The 19,655-nt window shown below is 35.5% G+C and overlaps 2 protein-coding genes across 14 annotated transcripts in view; one reads left to right on the top strand and one right to left on the bottom strand.

Annotated features, from left to right (window-relative positions):
- The window catches only part of nuf (rab11 family-interacting protein nuf), a 268,745-nt gene that overhangs the window by 137,386 nt on the left and 111,704 nt on the right, over positions 1-19,655 (top strand). For 10 of the 13 annotated variants that reach the window (XM_067792115.1, XM_067792123.1, XM_067792120.1 and 7 more), the window contains 2 exons: positions 9,159-9,197; positions 11,606-11,720. In XM_067792115.1, coding sequence (XP_067648216.1) covers positions 9,159-9,197; positions 11,606-11,720 — 154 coding nt within the window. The remainder of the gene's footprint in view (positions 1-9,158; positions 9,198-11,605; positions 11,721-19,655) is intronic. The other 3 variants (XM_067792122.1, XM_067792119.1, XM_067792125.1) reach the window with 1 other exon arrangement.
- Positions 18,485-19,655, bottom strand: part of LOC137254449 (uncharacterized) — a 447,929-nt gene continuing 446,758 nt past the window's right edge. Inside the window, exon 3 of the transcript XR_010953997.1 lies at positions 18,485-18,964. The gene's annotated coding sequence lies outside the window, so the exon portion shown is untranslated. The remainder of the gene's footprint in view (positions 18,965-19,655) is intronic.

The following is a 19,655-nucleotide window of genomic DNA, read 5'->3' as shown; positions in this document are numbered from 1 at the left end:
TTTGGAAGGATTATGTATTGAGGCATTAGATTGTAACAAATTGTCAGGAAAGTCGTTGCAGTAATGAGTCACTAAATGTCCTAAATAGATTGAGAAATAATAGGCAATTAAATAAAGACTAAAAACATGAAAATAAAATAATTAAAACACATTTTTAGGTTAAACGGTTTTATTGAAAACAATATTTACATGAAGTAATAATAATACTAGAAAATAATTAGGTAGGTCCTAGGTACTAGGCATCACACTCCTCATCAATCTAGGGCGTTGATCAGACAATTAAATAAAAGCGTTGGACGCGTCAAATTTCTATTGATAGTGTTATATAAGACCAACTGAACCCTAATCACATTTTTAGAAATTTCACGCGTCCAACGCTTTTATTTAATTGTCTGATCAACGCCCTAGATTGATGAGGAGTGTAATGACTAGTATTATTATTACTTCATGTAAGTTTTGTTTTCAATAAAACCGTTTAACTTAAAAATTTTTTAAATTATTTTTGTATTATCTTAGAATGGAAATATATGTGTCCTATGGTCGTCCAAAGTACCCGCTCTTGAGTAAATAGTTACAGTGGGCTTACGTAGTCAGCCTGTACCTTACTGTGTATATTCAATTTCGGAAGAGTGGGCAGGGTCACGCCCTCAGGCAATATAAACTTAATTTTGCCACAAATCCGGGTATGTTTGGTTCAAACTATTCAAATTTGCTATTCATTATTTATTCACTATACACCTGCAATTATTTGAAGCAGTGATCTAATATTTGGTATAGAGATTCCAAATATGAGGAAATCGAATTGGGTGAGGTAAAGGTGACAGTAGTGGAAGTGGAAGTGAGAGGGAGAGTGTTATTGGAGTGTGAGTAGCAATGCGACCGGGAATTACTTTGGGATTGGACGGAGGAATTAGAATAAGACGGTAATGACAATTAACAGAATAACATACAGAAATAAGAAAGAGAATTTGGTGAAAAGTGGACAAGAATGAGGAATGAGTTATATGGGGAAGGGGGAGCACTTTATAAAAGATGGAAAACCAATTTTCTGCCAGCACAATGTCTTATGCGTATGCTAGTTAGGTATACAAGATTTGCATACAAACATACAAGTGAAGCTTAAATTAACGTGCCAAAAACAAAAAATTCACCGTTTTTTGCTAATTTTTAGGCTGTTCACATTTTTAAGCAAATTTCGGGATTATTATTATGTATTTTTATACTCAGCGTGATTTGCACACAGAGTACATTCACTTTGATTGGATAACGGTTGGTTGTACAGGTATTAAGGAATCGAGATAGATATAGACTTCCATATATCAAAATCATCAGTGTAGAAGAAAAATTTGATTGTGCCATGTCCGTCCGTCCGTCCGTCTGTCCGCTAACACGATAACTTGAGTAACTATTGAGATATCTTCACCAAATTCGGTACACGAGCTTATCTGGACCCAGAATAGACTGGTATTGAAAATGGGCTAAAGGATGATAAACGCGCCCACGTGTAATATATATAACATTTTGGAAACACAAAAAACATGATTATTTAGTAAATAGTACACCTAGAATGTTGAAATTTGATGTGTGTACTCATATTGAGACTTCATAAAAATTGAAAAAATTGTTTAAAATGGGCGTGGCACCGCCCGCTTGTGATAAAATCAATTTTGCAAATATTATTAATCATAAATCAAAAACGGTTAAACCTATCGTTACAAAATTCGGCAGAGAGGTTGCCTTTACTATAAGGAAGCTTTGAAGAAAAATTAACGAAAGCGGTTAAGGACCACGCCCACTTTTATATAAAAGGTATTTGAAAGGGTCGTGAACGAATAAAATAAGCTATATCTTAGCAAAAAAGAGCTTTGTATCAATAGAGTTTTTCTAAATTTTAAAAAGTAACCCACTGTGCAATGCAAATTGCGTAAGTTGCAGACTGTGTTTATATTGGATTTTCAAGCGAGCTTAAAGCAGACTAAAAGCATGCAAAAAATTGCATTCACCTTTTTGCTATTTTTATTTAATACTTCACGTCTCATCAAATTTTATTGCACTCAAAATATGCAAAATAGTGTCAGCTATAAAAAAATTGAATGGAAACTATAAATTTTTGTCTAGTATTAAAAAAAAAAAAATTGTACTTAAATTTGTATGCTTTCAACAGAAGTTTTGCTTAAAATAATTTGCATAGCATTTTAAATTTAAGTATGTACAGCAGCGAGCACGAAAAGAGTAGTGACAATTTTTATCAAATTTCATCAACTAATTTTTTTTCGATAATTTAAGAGAAAACATCTATGAATTTCGTAGCTGAAACTATCTCAAAAACGTTTTCGAAAAAATTCGAAAAATTTGAAAAAATTTCGAATTTTTTTGGAAAGGTTTCTGAATTTTTTTGAGTATGCATGTTTGTAGCCATCAATTATAGTCTGACAAAGTACATGTAATGGGTCTCTCAAAATTCGATTTGATTGTTGACAATTGTTTTTCCGAAGGTTGTTTTACGAATAGCTTTAGTGTTTATATGGAAAAAATCACAAACACTGTTCAGTATAAAATTTGACAAAAATCAATCCGAATTTTGAGAGACCTAGAACTTCCACTATGTTACAAAAAAATTGATCGGGCCTGAAACCGCATCATCAAAAAAGTACAGAAATCTCCAAATAAAAAGTTCCAATTTCGAAAAAAAATGTTCGAAAACGTTTTTATACCGATATTGTTAATGGAATCACAATTTCGTTTATTGAAAGAATAATTTTTCCTTTTCGAACAGGACCATTTGCCTCAATAACGAACATCTGTTAGCAGCCTCAAAAATTATATATTATGCATGTGTAAGATGTTGCACCTAGAGCTGGATTCGATTAAATTTTTTCGATTCGATTCTAGAAAAAAATCGATTTAATCGAACCAAACAAAGTTTATTTAAATTTTGCTTATTCTTTGTAACAGTGTACTTGCTTACGTACTTAACCATTTACACGTTTTTTCCCGACAAATAAAGCTGGGTAGCTTCTCTCTCGTTTCGTTGTCTGCCTACAAAATTGGAAGCCACATGGGTCTTCACTTGATCCTTTCATCGGAGTGAGATAATTAGTATAGTATTTACCGAAATGTCAAATTTTTTGCGTTTTATTGAATCTTTTATTTCAAAATGCAGGAAAACCAACCTTGGGAGCATTAACCAATACACTTTCTTCTTTAATACTTATTATTACAATATGACAATTTTTTTCCCGCTCTCGCTTCGTTTACGGCATTAGAATCCATCTATGTTTAGCGTCATATAAAAAGGAAATATACGTTTTGCAGCTTTTTAATCAATGAGGTATACGGAACTTTCAATTGACAATATACGGCAATTTGTGTCATGGTTTGCATAGTTTCAGTTAAAAACTTTTTGGAAGTATTTTCTTAGCTTATCTATACTATAATAAACCTCTCGAAAATCGTGTCTGTACATACAAGATTTCTAAAAAAAATGAGTGTACTTGACGTTTGGAATGTCGTAGAATCCATCGGAACCACTTTTTTCTGTTTGTCTGTTTGTCTGTTTGATATCGATAATCTCGGAAACTAAGGAATAGATTTTTATAAGACTTTCACAGATGGATAATTTTCTATTTTTTGTAAATTATCGAAAATAATTTATTATTGATTGTCATTTGTTACATTGACAATATAATTCGAAACACCAAGCAAAACTGACTAGACTTTTTACGCCATTAGACATTCAATAAAGCAATAATGATTTAATTAAGAAATTGAATATTGTATGGAAGATTGAGTTCAATAAGGGCATTAATGTAGAATGCCTGACTAATTATTTCATTAAGCCTCTGTCTGAAATTGGCATTATATTGCTTTGCAAAGTTTCAGTTACAAAATTCATAGCTGTTTTTACAAAAATCGAAAAAATAGTCCAAGATCTTAATATGTTTTACACTGAAAAAAAAAATACTGGTAAAATCAACCGAAATACGGGTCAATTCAACCGAAATTTCTGTCATCTTTTATCCATCGCAAGAAGATGTTGAATCAACTGCGCATAAATCGTTGATTCGTAATTGACCGTTTTAGTAGTCAAATGAACAAAAAAAGTTGTTCCGACAAAAAAAAAAATAATAATAAATGTAAGGCGCAATAACCTCGGAAGAGATCTAAGGCCGAGCTTCTCTTCCAATTTGCGTCGTGGTCCTCTTGATTTTTCCTACAAATTGGCCGGACGGGACCTACATGTTTTATGCCGACTCCGAACGGCATCTGCAAGGCAGATGAGTTTTCACTGAGAGCTTTTCATGGCAGAAATACACTCGGAGCGCTTGCAAACACTGCCGAGGGGCCCGCTTAGAAAAATTTTCTTCTAATTGAAAAACCTTATTTCTAAAATTTTGTTGTTGCTTTGCCCGGGGTGCGAACCCAAGGCATACGGTGCGGCAGGAGGAGCACGCTACCATCACATCACGGTGGCACTTACTAACCGAACGTCAATTGGGCTTACATCAAATATGCTGGCCCACATTAAACATTATACACTTTATTATTTTGTTTTATTAAACGCACTTTCACCAAATTTTATATTTTATAATTTATTTAATTTATAGTTTTGAACTTCGCTTTGCAAATCGAAATGAAAATAGTAGTCACAAAACTGATTCTCAATTCTTTCATTTGCAGCTCAGCTCATCTCAATTTCTTCCCTCGAATGTAGTTGCCACACTTGATTGTTTCGAACAAAACTTTTAGTATAAATGTTTGACATAACATTTTAAATAGAGAACTTGTAAGTTATAGAAAAGTAAAGAATCAAATCACAGGAAGGTAATTCACCACTGGAGTAACTTGACATGTAATTCGGCAAGTTAAATTTTCATAACACTTTAAGTTGAAACGATTCCAAAAAAACTCAAACTTTTATGTTGTCGGAAACATCAACATTAAAAAAGGATGTTTTTTATTATCTTATTAAATTCGTTCGCGTGAGTGAAAATTCGTAAAAACTTGAACAAAATTTTACTAACTTTGGAGAAATCCTGTTCGTTCAATCAAAACTTTTGCAACAAGTCGGCGAAATTTTGCATTTCGCTTGGAGGAGAAGTTGCAAAATTGTACCCGATAAATAGGTGTCCGGTGTCTCAATCTTTTGCACAATAAATTCAAAAAAGGGTTTTCGTTTTGTATTGATAACTGAAAAATTAGTTTTTTGTTGTTTTTCCATTTTGCGTGTTTTTTCGATTTGGTGGTTTTCTTATTTTGGTATTTTTTTAAACAAGTGGCACCATCGTCATAAGTACAAAGTAGAGAGCGCAGTGAGCGTAAAGTTCTCTTTGAAATTTGCTCATGTATTGACTGTTGATCGCTGTTGAAATGACAAGTGAGGTCAGTTGTGTTAACAGAAAAATCAGTTAGATTGACCAGGAATCTTTAAATTTTACAGAATTTTGTTGACTTAAGAGCGACAATTTCTCTTCTGTTGAAATGACTAAACTAATTTGTTCGTTTGACAAAGAACTCGGTCGAATTAACCATAATTCGATCAATTTCACCGAATCTCCGTTAAGTCAGGAACAACAGAACCGATTTGCTGATTTTACTAGCACCATTTCTTTCAGTGTATATGAGGCCCAAAATATCACCCGTCCCTCGTTGATTGGCTTCTGATACATAATAATATGACAATAAAATAAGCAACTTGATTCAAGGCATTTGATTCATTGTCTTATGCAAAGGCCAATTGAAGCATGTCTGGTATTTGTTTTTTTTTTTTTGCATGATTTCTTAATCACCTTGCAAAAGAAATATGATTTATTTGTGTAGATATAATTACATGCCTACTGATAAAAAACGAAGAAATAGTATTAAGAAAAAAAGTTATAATTATCTAACGATATGTTTTCATTTTTTATTATCTTTATTGTTGTGATATCACTTCACATTATAATTGAAGATATTTGAACTTTTACACTTTCTTCCTTTCTTATAATTATATGCTTTGCTATTACACTAAATTTATTTACTACTTTTTCTTAGTTAGTTATGTTTTATTATTTAACTCATCTGCTGTCTGTTTCGTCTACTGACTTTTGCACTTTATTATGCTTTAAGTGCTTTACCGACATTAAAAGACCATAAACTACTGGCATACTTGGTGTTGTTGGACTTTGGGTGACAGGTGGCAAGTCGTTGAACTCACAGCAGTTCCGACATAATTACGTTTAACTATTGTGAAAATGAGTTTTAATTTTGCCAAATTATCGTTGGCAGCGCTTATGTATTATGGCATGCTTTTTTTTTAAAGAAAATTTAATGATTGAGAAGTGTCTAGCACTTTCCGTGAGAAATTGTTGGTAGTGTATAAGCTCACTTCCGGCAATGATTGTAATGCAGCTGGTTCGAAAATACTCTATCTCAAAGTTTCTTGAAGAACACCTCATCTCAGACAAGAGTTTGAGCCTACATCTGAAACTTTTTTGTACTATATACAGCAGCGAAAACAGAAATAGCAGTGACGCATTTTATCAAATCTCGTTATTTCCATTCTTCTTTTTATATTTTCGATAATTGAAGAAAAACTTTCACGAATTTTGTAAATGAATTTATACAAACCTACTTCTAACGCGTTTTCGGAAAAAAATTAAACTTCGTCAAAATTTTTCTACATACAGCAGCGAACATGAAAATAGCATGACAAATTGTATCAAATTTCGTTAATTCTATTCTTCTTGAATGAATCTATAAAAACCTATTTCAAACTATTTCAAAAATTTAAACTTTTTTTTTGAGTATGCAATTTGCTAGCCAAATTTATTTTAGTCTAACAAAAAACGAGTTTAAGATATCTCAAAATTCTCGTTCAAAGAATGTCAGATATCAATGAGGTTTTTGATGGACCCCGGAATCGGCATCGGCCGTCCTACCGATTTGTAGGAAAAATTAAAAGGAGTACTACGCAAATTGGAAGAGAAGCTCGGCCAAAAATCTCTTCGAAGGTTATTGCACCTTTGCATTTATTTGTTTTTTTTTTTTTAACTTTAACTTTATAAGACTTAGATTGTTTTGTCTACAAAACTGTTTAACAAATTTTCGAATATTTTCGAAACCGTTTTTAAGATTGGTTTGCGTAGTTTCAGTTACCAAATGGATAGAAATTTCTTCATAATATATAGAACATAAAAAAAATTTCACTGACGAAATTTTATAAACATTTCCGTTGCTATTTTTCTGTTCGCTGTTGTACATGGCCAAAGGAAATTTGGTTCAAAACTTAGACTATACAACTTTTCGTGAAAATGAGTGTGAAGAACTATTTTAAACCAGACAAGTATATACTCGTATTTAAAAACAAAATATAGGGTCCGTCCGCAGTTTTAGAGTCGAAGTGTGCTGGACCATTTTCCACAAATAAAAGTTTTTATTTTTAAATTTTAGCTGCAAGTTTAAACTTTTTGGTTTTCTTTAAAAACTAGAAGTTTCTAGAAGTCCGCAATTTTAATTTTTTATTGAACGTTTTAGTTTTTTTTTAAACCAGAATTATCAACAAGATTCTATTTTTAGATATTTTAAACTTTTTGGTTTTCAACACAAATTTTGGATATTAGATTTATTGTTCAGTTAAGCTTAATATTGGAACAAAATAAAATAAAAAAGCAGTAAACTGAAAAACTTCCAATTTAGTATAAAAAAATTTGAAAAACTGTTTGATGATTGATTTTAAGTTTACGCTCAAATTGTCTAGAAGTGTCCATTTTTAATATTTTTAAACTTTTTGGTTTTGTTTCAACACAAATTTTGAGATATTCCCTTTATTATAAAAAATTTTGAAAAAATATTTAAAATCGATGAACGATTTTAAGCCAAAGCGTAAATGTTCAACTGTGCAGGTTTTCAAACAGGCGGCTTTAATGTGAATTATAACAAAAGCTTCCACTTCGTCTATCTCATTTTCAAATCGCAGCAACTTTTTTTTTTATTTCTACTATATTTTTGGTTTTATTTAATATTTTTCTTTTTATCTTATTCTACTAATACCTGCTGCGTAAGTATGTTTCTGCCTTATTTTGTTTAGAATCTGGTTTTTATAATTTCACGAAGCTGTATGACCAATACCCACAATTAAGTGGGTTAATGAGGTCAACGGCGAATTAAATTGTGAGCAACAAAAATAACAGCCCAAATTAGTAGTAGCAGTAATTAAGAGATCTACTTTTTTTACAACGAAAAAATTAAATATTTAAATCATTTTTAGAAAGTTACTCACTTTTTTGTAATATATGTATTTCAGCGACTTATCAAATTTATAGGTAGTTTTTATTACTTACTCTGAAACTAATAATCTTTGGTTTCATCTTAGAATCCTAAACCTGTCTAATATTACATATAACGTTCGATCCTAGTGTAATGAGCGAAGGACGAAAGTCGAGAGTTGATCGACTGTTTGGACCTTATCAGAGAGTAGAGAATGCTTAAGAGCTGGTAAAACTATTACCAATAAGATTTCCACGATACGCCAGATCCTAGAAAATACCCATCATAAGGGAACTCCATATTCTTATGAGCTTCAAAGCAGCTTTTGAAAGCGCGCAAAGGAATTGCCTGTATGCTGCAATACCTTAATTTATGTTCCTCTTAAATAGTAGGTTATTTTCAAAGAGAAGACGAGGGTAACTGATTTTTTTTCTGTTGCAAAAAAACGACCTATCAGAAGTTTAATCAAGAATGCTCTATGGCAGAGTTTGTTCGACAAATTACCAATCTCAGGATTCGACTAAAGAACTAACCTCTTAGATTTTTTTTTCATATCCTGCTTTCTTGTCCGAAAATATGTTGAATTTAATTTTCGATTGGGCGATTTTGCAACAAATTCTAATATAGGGCACCCTTTAACCAAAATTCGCATGTGCGGGCGCTCGTCAAACAAATGCTGATATAGGGTATTTTCAAAAATTTTGCTAAGATGGGGCATTTTTTAAAAATTAGCCTTGGACGTGAAATATTTCCCCAATTCGGCGATATGTAAATACTTAAATGGTTGCGGTTTGGTTTTGAGTCATTATTTAATACAATGTCTTAAATACATATTTTCTTTTGATTTTATTAGAATTTCAATTTTCCTGATTTGTGCGATAATTAATGATAACTCTCCTCTATATTTTTAGTTCCGGGCGCCGACAGTTGGGCTCAAATGCCTTGGCAAGGTAAGTAAAATATTTAATCTTTCAGAACAATTGCTTTATCTTGTTACTATTTTGGTCATAAGACACAAATTTAAGATTTTATAAAGATAGATTTAATTTTCACATTCACTGCTTGGAAATAGGACTGGGTTTACATAAATAACTATAACATTATGGGTTTTAGTGTAGCACTAGTGAACATGCTTTAAACTGCACCCACCACAAAAGTTCCAGCACTGCATTTATTTAGTTGCACTTTTTAAATTTCTCAGTAATTCATCACATTGTATGAATGCCACCATAATTTTGTTATTTTCAAATCCAACAGTTTGAGAGCTGGAATAGTGTGAACGTACAGTTTGAGAGCCAAAAGGATTTGTTCACCACAAAAATAAAAAAAGAAAAAGTTTGAGCGCCATCCGCTTTATCCAAATTTGTGCAAGTTTCATGCATTGACACACACCACCACACCAAAAGCTTTTCACTTAGTGTAAAACGACACACCACCGTCGGAGCTGCCACACGTTCATTAAAACTACCAAACGATGTTAAAAAATTACTAAAAGTATACCGATTCGATTAATATGCGTTTTTAAGAACTCGTTTTATTTTATTTTTAATTGATGTGACTTTATTTTACCTTTTTAGATTTTTTTTATCTTTTTCTTACTTTATTTTTCTTTTTCATTTTTTTATTTTCGTTTACTTAGTTTTGACAGTTTTTTAGTGCTTGTTTTACATCCAGTTTCATTGCAATTTTTGTTTGAAAAGGTTTTTATGAAGTTGTAATTAGACAGTAGGCGGTTTTTTTCTACGCGCACATGTATATGCATTTAAACTTTACATCGCTCATTTGCTACAACGTCGTCATAACTTAAAAAACACGATTTTCCAGGAGAGCCATTCAAAGATTTTAACTGCCATATGTTGCGCATATAAAGGCATATTTTCATTTTTATACCACATGCTAAATTTTTAACTGATCACGAAGATTTTTTTATACAACATAGATCTTGATATTGGCTACGTTTATATGTTATTAACTCAAAAGTCATGTTTTTTGAGTTGTGACGACGTTGCAGCAAATGAGCGATATGAACTACTAAGTGCATAACTCTATTTGCTTTTATGAAATTGTTGCGCATAAAATAAGTACTAAAAAGTATGCCTCCACTATTGTCCATTTTCGATTTTGGTATGCGTTGTACACTATAACCGAAAAGGTATGTGTCTCCATTATTTGGCCGTACACTACTGCTATGTGTAATTGCCGATGAGCATTTTTTAAGTTAAAATCGCAGATGCATACGCAATAAAAAGCAAAAAAGGTCCGGGGACCCTCGCGTCTTTTGCCTATGGTAATGCTGCTAGATATCTGTTGGATACATTTAATAAACATAATAATCGATTATATATGACAAGTACAAAGAATAATAGTTTATACTACAAAAAATAAAGTATCTAAATTTTCTGGAGGATACTTTGATTTTTAAATGCCTGGCGTTAGTCCTTCCAGTGGGTGCACTTTAATACTTGTGCTCTTCGAGATAGAAGGAAAGCCTTAAAGCAATTTCCATAATAATCTTTTAGTCAGTTTTCCCCTCTTTGTCAGCTATTCTCTGCAGAAAGTTAGAAAAGGTGAGGGACGCGTATGCATTCAGGTCAGAAAGGAGGATCAGCAGTTGTAGTTGTAGAGATTGATAGAAGTCTAGCAGAGGTTTCCCAGCAAGTTACATAGTATATCGGCGTCCTTTTCCGTACAAACGCGCACAAGGGTAGCTATAAACTCTCCAAATGTCACTTTTTTCTGAAAGTAGACATATGCATCAAAAATAAATCAATAAAACAATTCACGTACATAATCAAAAAAATTGCTGTTTAAAACTCAAAATCAAAGTATTTTCAACATAAATAGCCTTGAATCAAAAGTAAGATTTCTAAAGCCAAGTTGGCACGGGAACTTCAAATTGTAGCTTTTAAATGGCAATATATTTTAAAAAATATATTCCTTGGTCAGGTAAATGTTAAAGGTAATATTTGAAAAAGAGCGGTAGACTACTCCATCTGGCAGCACTTATTTTGGTGTGCTAACTCAAAAGCTTCTGGTGTGGTGTGTAAAAATACCAAACGGAAATACATATCCGATATCATGGAGTCACCTTATGATGGAATTGGTGAAAAGCGGCTGGTGTGGTGTGTGTACGTGTTATCGGGTTTTCTTACGAAAAAGTTGCGCTTTTTTCTAGTTCCGTTTCGGAATGCAACAAAGGAAACTATAATTGTAAATGAACTTAGATACAGTAGTTCAGTGCGGACCTTATTATGAACATAAAAATATATAAAAGGAAAATATTCATTGCGCTTTTTGCATAACTCTTAACAGTGTACACGCTTTTGCTTTGTATTTACAATATTTTTTCATTATTCAGTCAACTTTACAGATCTTCAAGTTTCAATTCATCCGGGCGTAGTTCCAATTGTGATACCACAGAAGACATGTATAGCGATATCAGTTTGGACAATGTGCAGGATTTAAATTATAAGGTAAGTTAAAAAAAAACTTCAATGAAAATATGTTTTTGTAATATTTTCTGAGTGGAAGCCTGTAATTTAAAAAAATAAAAATCTAAAAATGTGAACTTTTTTTTTTTATGAATTCAGTATGTATTTACAAAGTTTGACAAAAACACCATCGAAGGCAAACATTTTTAGATATGACCATGATCAAATTTTATTTTTTTTAATAATTTTATTAGCGAATTTTTTTACTAAAATTACACCACTAGAATAATCAAAATATTCCTCTAATTTTTTCTAAATTTGTTTAATTTTTATAAAGGTTGAAGAAATTTGTAAAAAATTGACTTTGACACCAAACAATTTCAGGTTTGGTACTCAATTTATTTCTTAAATTTACTGGGTTCATACTTCACCTATTTTATAGAAATTTTAAATTTATTGAACTTTTGCGAATTTTTTATGAAGTGTGAAAAGTTTTAGTAATTTTTTTTTGTTGTGATATATAAATAGGTTCTATTTTACTATAAAATTGTACAATGCAAAACTTTATAAAATTTTGAAAAAGTGCTAAATTTTTTTGAATTTTATAAAAAGTTTGAATAATTGCCACATTAGAGTGGCCACAAGAAATCAATTTTAGATTTTCGCTGGGGCACCCCCATAAAATATGCCAATAGATTAGAAAATAATACTGTTACGAATATTAGCAAAACTAAGGAGTGCTGCCAGCTCTAAGCCGATCTAAGCAGTGACGTGAATGCACATCAATAATTCAATCATTATGTATCTACATAAACGAATCAATAATTGCGTCTACACATATGTACACATTCCGACGAGCAACATTTACATACAAGGCAGCGAGAGATGAGATGTCACACACCGATGAATTTACTTATACGCTTATGTGTGTGCGGGAGACTGTAAACTACAAACACATGCATATACCTTATCTGAGTTGGCACAAGAGAGAGCAATAATTTGTGCACGTAGTTGTGGCTGGCGATTTTGTAGCCGAAACAACTAGTAACTTCTGGAAATCGAAGAGCCTAGAAGTATGCAGCGTAAACTATAAAAGCGATGCAGGCGAGTAAGAAGTAATTCAGTTTGATTTGAGTTGTCAAGCAGTTGCGATTAAGACGATATCTAGCGAGCAATAGCAGTACTATTTTGAATAGTAGAGTTTCATTGAGCTATCAGTCAGTGTGGTTATTAAGCAAGCTATTCGTTGCACAGTTTGAGTGTATTGTGAAGTACTTTAATAAAGGCCATTTTGCATTATTACAAATTGGAGTTATTTATTCAACGGTTTAGTGATTCGAACTTAGCAGAGGATTGCAAATAAGAGGATTTGCAAATAAAAATTCGTTACAATTGGTGTCAGAAGAGGAATTGTTGAATAAATTCCAGAGGACAACAACGACATGGCAAAGTTCAGTGAATTGAAGATCCAGCAACTAAAGAAGGAGTTGGAGAGCCGTGGATTGAATACAAGCGGCGTTAAACTTGAACTTCAGGCACAGCTACGAGAGGCAATGGAAGCGGAAGGAATTGATGTGGAAAAGTATGACTTTCATCTTGATGGCGAGGAAGTAACAAAAGTTGAAGAGAAAAACGAAACATCGCAGACAGTTACGAGCACAGACTTGAACATGATTTTGGCTGCAATATCTGCTCAAACATCGACAATGTCATCACAACTAGAATCGCAGGAGACACGCATAACATCCAAGATTGAAGCACAAGAAACGCGTATGTCAGAAATGTCGACACAGATTACATCGAAGATTGAAGCACAAGAAACGCGTATGGCAGAAATGTCGACACAGATTACATCAAAGATGGAGACACAATTGGAAGAACAGAAGACATATTTGGCATCTCAACTGGAAGCGCAAGAGGCACGTATATCTGAAATGTCGGCACAAATTTCGGAACAGGTATCAGCGCAGCTCTTTGTGAAACTGGAAGAGCAGGATGCAAAAATTTTACAACTCGAGGACAAAATTGATGCCGAAATAGAAGCGTTAAAAGGTCGTATGGAGCAGTTACAACTAAACCGCCCAGCTGTTTCAGCGAGTAATCCAAAGGTAAAGACACCATCCTTTGACGGTTCTGTTCCTTTTCAGGTCTTTAAGCTACAGTTTGAGAAGACCGCAGCAGTGAACCAATGGAATGCTGAAGATAAAGTTGCAGCTCTGTTCGTGGCACTGAAAGGGCCTGCCGCGGAAATCTTACAGACCATCCCAGAGTACGAGCGGAACCACTACGAAACATTGATGAGCGCTTTAGAGAGACGTTACGGAAGCGAGCATAGGAAAGAGATATTCCAAATTGAGTTGCAAAACCGCTACCAAAAAGCAAATGAAACATTGCAGGAGTTTGCTTCAGATATTGAAAGATTGGCTCATCTTGCAAATGCGGACGCACCCGTGGAATACACTGAAAGGGTAAAAATCCAGAGTTTCATAAATGGCATACGGGACGTGGAAACGAAGCGAGCTACATACGCAAACCCAAAGCTGACATTTTCTGAAACGGTATCACATGCATTGACTCAGGAAACGGCCTCACTATTGAGTAAACCAGCATACAAAGCTCATCGTGTAGAAGTGGAAAGACCAGATTGGGTAGACACTATTTTGGAAGCACTGAAGGGATCACAACAGAAAAATGCCGGAGTTATTAAATGTTTCAAGTGCGGCAACCCAGGTCCTATTGCACGACATTGCAGCAGCGGTCCCAATAGCTCCAACAATGTGGGTGGTCGTAAACGCAGAGCAGAAGGTGATGAGCAAATATCCAAGACCACTCAATCGTTAAACTAAATCGAGTCAGCCGCAAGGGGCGACAGCTGGCTCCCGCAATTGAATGCCCCATAATCTCTATCTCGCAGATTGGAAGAAGATCGAGCAACCTTACTGTTGGAGGACATGTGGACGGAAAGGAACGGTTATTGACTGTAGATACGGGTGCATCTCATTCCATCATTCGAGCGGATTTAGTCAACAAAAAGATAAGACCATTGCTTGGAGCAAGATTACGTACAGCCACGGGAGAGGACACCCAGGTAATTGGAGAAGTAGAATGTGAAGTCGCAATTGGGAACGTCATGGTAGTACACAATTTTATAGTGGCAGAAATTGTTGATGAAATCATAATTGGAGTGGACTTCTTAATCGACCAGGGCATCAAGATCGACATGCAAAGCAAGACGATGCGATATAAAAACATGGATGTACCACTTAATTTCGGCTACGAGAGAGGCTACAGCAGTAAACGAGTGCTGGTGGAAGAGAGTCAGCAAATACCACCAAAATCCGAAGCAGTCATCTGGGCAAAGGTTGATGGAGATTGTGGGACAAACAAATTGTGGGTTGTCGAAGCAGCAAACAAATCAGCACTAAACATACTTGTAGGAAAAACCCTGGCTATGACAAAACAAGATGGACGTATTCCGGTAAGAGTACTCAATGAGTTCAAGTCACCATTCAATTTGACCAAAGGAGCCATTTTGGGAAGATGCTAAGAGGCTGAAGTAGTTATTAGTAAGGAAAATCAACTGCTCCTAAAGTATGCGAACATATTTTACCAGGATGGTTCCAAACCAGACCGCACGAATGTTGTGAAACATCAAATTGACACTGGAGACGCGAAGCCGATACGTCAAGCTCCTCGTATTGTTCCACTGGCGAAACGGGAAGTTGTGAGTCAAATCGTACAAGAAATGAGCGATAGCGGCGTCATCGAACCATCAGCTAGTCCATGGAGCTCACCGGTAGTACTTGTAAAAAAAAAGGATGGAAAAATGAGGTTTTGCGTGGACTACCGGAAGTTGAATGACGTAACGAAAAAGGATAGCTACCCATTGCCAAGAATTGACGACACTCTGGACTCGCTATCTGGTACGAAATGGTTTTCCACGCTGGACTTGAAAAGCGGCTACTGGCAAGTGGAGGTGAAGGAGGAAGATAAAGAGAAAACAGCCTTCAGTGTCGGTGATGGTCTTTGGCAATTTACAGTGATGCCTTTTGGACTTTGTAATGCACCAGCTACTTTTGAGAGACTCATGGACCAGGTACTGAAAGGACTACATTGGAAAACATGCTTGGTGTACCTGGACGACATCATCGTATTGGGCAAGAACTTTGATGAACATCTTAAGAACTTGGAGGAAGTTTTCCAGAGAATAGCTGGCGCTGGTCTGAAGTTAAGTCCCAAAAAGTGTGCGCTGTTTAAAAAGGAAGTCAATTATTTGGGTCACAAGGTAACGACAGAGGGCATCTGCACTGCGAACGAAAAAATAGAGGCTGTACAGGATTGGCCAAGACCACAGAATCTACATGAATTGAGAAGTTTTCTTGGGCTGTGCACATATTACCGCCGATTTGTACCAAATTTTTCCAGCGTAGCCCATAGCCTCCATGAGCTTACAAGAAAAAACAAAGCTTTTGAATGGAAGAAGGAGCAAGAAGTGGCTTTCCAAACATTGAAGGAGCGTTTGTGCACTGCCCCAATGTTAGCATATCCGATTCCAGGAGCAACATTTATTCTAGATACAGATGCAAGTGGATATGCTATAGGAGGCGTTTTATCACAACTGGTCGATGGACAGGAGAAGGTAGTTGCATATTACAGCCGTTCGATTGGAAAACCAGAGAGGAACTACTGTGTTACGCGGAGAGAGCTGTTGACATTGGTAGAGTGCATTAAACATTTTCACAAATACCTCTACGGCCAGCGATTCCATGTCAGGACAGATCACGCAGCATTGAAATGGCTTCTGCAGTTCCGTAATCCGGAAGGACAATTGGCACGGTGGATCGAGCGAATTCAAAGCTATGACTTTTCCATTGAGCATCGAAAAGGTAGTACCCATGGAAATGCCGATGCAATGTCACGAAGGCCATGTAGTTTGGAATGCAAGCACTGTTCAAAGGCCGAGGCTAAAGAAGACATTATAGATGTCCGGCTAATGACTATAACGTGTACGGATGAATGGGACAAGGAACAACTAAGAAAGTGTCAGCTAGAAGATACAGATCTGTCACATGTTATGCAAGGGCTCGAACGAAACGAAAGACCAAGCAGAGAGGATATGTCAGCAGAGAGTCCCATTGCGAAGTCATATTGGGCACAGTGGAACAGTTTGGAATTGATATCCGGTTGCTTGCATCGAGTATGGGAGAGTGAGGATGGTCAGTGCAAGAAGAAACTTATAGTTGTTCCCAGAAAGAGGATTCCTGACGTGCTCAGCGAGTTGCACAATGGTCCAAGTGGAGGCCATCTTGGAATCACGAAGACACTCGAGAAAATTAAGCAGAGATTCTATTGGGTTGGTTGCCGTCAGTCGGTCACCGAGTGGATTGCCAATTGCGAGGTATGCAACAGAGCGAAAGGGCCCAAAACCCGAAGTCGTGGCCAGATGAAGCAGTATATTTCAGGTGCACCATTTGAAAGGATCGCCATGGATGTCGCAGGTCCATTTCCTACTAGCAACCGTACTGGTGATTATGGATTATTTCAGTAAATGGCCAGAGGTATACCCAATCCCAAACCAAGAAGCAGAAACAGTAGCAGAAGTGGTTAAAAACGAATGGGTTGCAAGGTATGGTGTACCAATGGAGTTACATTCTGACCAAGGCAGGAATTTTGAATCAGCTGTGTTCCAAGAACTGTGCAAGAAGTTGGGCATTCGAAAAACACGGACAACTGCATTGCATCCTCAGTCCGATGGTATGGTGGAACGTTTCAATAGAACATTGGAGGAGCATTTAAGGAAAGTAGTCGACAAGTACCATAAGGACTGGGATACACACATATCATTATTCTTGATGGCCTACCGATCGGCAGTACATGACACAACGGGCCAAACTCCCGCAAAGGTAATTTTTGGCAATGACCTTCGACTGCCAGCTGATTTGAAGTATGGGATAGATGCCGATGCGGAGAGGAATGTCAAGAAATCCACTGATGTCTTAGAAGAAGAGCTGAGCGAGATACACGATCTGGTAAGGCAACGAGCAAAGATTATGAGTGACAAGATGAAAGCGAGGTACGATAAAGCAATTAATTCGGAAGGGTTTCAGGAAGGAGATTTGGTGCTGCTATACAACCCACAACGAAAAAAAGGTTTGTCCCCGAAATTGCAGTGTAACTGGGAAGGCCCATACAAAGTTGTAAAACGGATCAACGATGTAGTGTACCGCATACAAACCACTACCAAACCACGAACCAAAATGAAAGTGGTTCATTTGGAGAGATTAGCAGCGTTTAGATCGAGAGATTTGTCTGATCGGGAAATTTTTTTGGAAATAATACAGCTGAAAAACAATCAATTTTATCAAGAGTATTACTAGGTGCGTTCATATAACCGCGTGTGTAAATGGATATAATTTTACACCTTATAAGTTTATATGCTATCATGAGTCCCCCTTATAAATTCCTAAAAATTATATAATCTTCAATCATGCCATGGGAAAAACAACAACAAGAAGTAAACAGAAGAAAAAACTGTCTCAAAGCAGCACGACTTTGCGCGCTTTTCTTCATTTTCCATTTCACCATCATTCATCATTCTATGACCAAATTGCATGAGCGACCAACTGTAGCATGATCAAATGGCGGCCAATTGCAATGACCTTGAGGCAACACGAGATGCAATTGCCAATGCTTTCCAATTATCTACCATATCTGGCACTTAACTGTGATCTTTTTACCGAATTATGTTTGTTGTATTCAGCATAGAAAACTTTCTGCATCAAATAAATGTTGCGCATGCGCAGGTGAAATTTGCGCACAGCAAGTAGCAAAGTGCAAATATATTTATAGCATAATAGACAATGCGTGGTGTTATTTACATAGTGGTTACTGTTGTTATAACTGGATTTCTGTTCATTTGTTGCGTCGATCAATTGATCGATTTATGCAATTTTTCTGTGCTGATATTTATTGCATTTTCCCTTTTCGTGCAGCTGCCATGCATTGATCATTAAGTTGATGCATTTTCCTTTTTCCCCCTTTTGCGCTCTGGTTTTCTTCGTTGTTTTTTTTTTTTGTTGTGTAAAAGTTGTGAGCAATTTTTATTGATTGCATTGTTTTTGCGGTTGTGTTTTTTTAATAGATTTTACTGTTGCTAGTTTTTGTTGTTGTTGTTGTTATCATTATTGCGGTATTGCATTTTCAAACGTGGGAATGTCATGTTGAAATGCATTGAAGGGGAAATGGAGAAGCATTAGCAGTTTCGTAAGCTATTGTAGATGTAAATGCTAAAAAGAAGAAGAAGAATAGCGTTAAAGGCAATAATATTTTTATTGAGGAAATTGTTTTTAGTTGCCTATATTGAAATCATATTGGTTAATATAAAAATATGAAAAAAGTGCTCTGTAAGCTGCGCTAGCATAAAATGGAGAACTGAAGATGAAGCTACGCCGATAAAAATGTTAAGATTTTTGCGAATTTTATGTGGTTCTTAAATTTAAATTTGACCTACTTTGGTTTGGTTGCTGTTTAAGTTCAATTCAGGAAGCTTTGTTCCTGTTCAAGGAAAATGAGCCTCCTTTGTAAATTTTGACCAGCAAGGTGTACTCTCTTTTCCAATTTATTTCAGTTGACTATATAAGAAGGTTGAATGGTAGTCACATGGGCCAAGGGATGCTCACTTGAACAACATGCATATCTGTTGTGATACCACATGAGATACAGGTGATGTAAACTATAGTTACTTGGAGAATCGTTGGTTATCAACGATATAGTTTTAAAATACACTGATATTGACCCTGAATACACCCCTCGAAGATGATAGCATGCCGAGACCGAAATACTTTCGCCTAACTCTGGCAAAAGCTGGACAGTCGAGCATGAAGTGTCTTGGTGATACCACCTGCCACCTTCGATGCAATTGCAACTAGAAGGGTTTTCTGGTACGTTGCGACGTACTATCTACATTCGGTCACGAGG

Source organism: Eurosta solidaginis, chromosome 5, assembly GCF_040869045.1.
Source record: "Eurosta solidaginis isolate ZX-2024a chromosome 5, ASM4086904v1, whole genome shotgun sequence".
NCBI classification, from domain to species: domain Eukaryota; kingdom Metazoa; phylum Arthropoda; class Insecta; order Diptera; family Tephritidae; genus Eurosta; species Eurosta solidaginis.
Note: the sequence above shows the minus strand (reverse complement) of the source record. Positions and strands in the feature narration are given on the sequence as shown.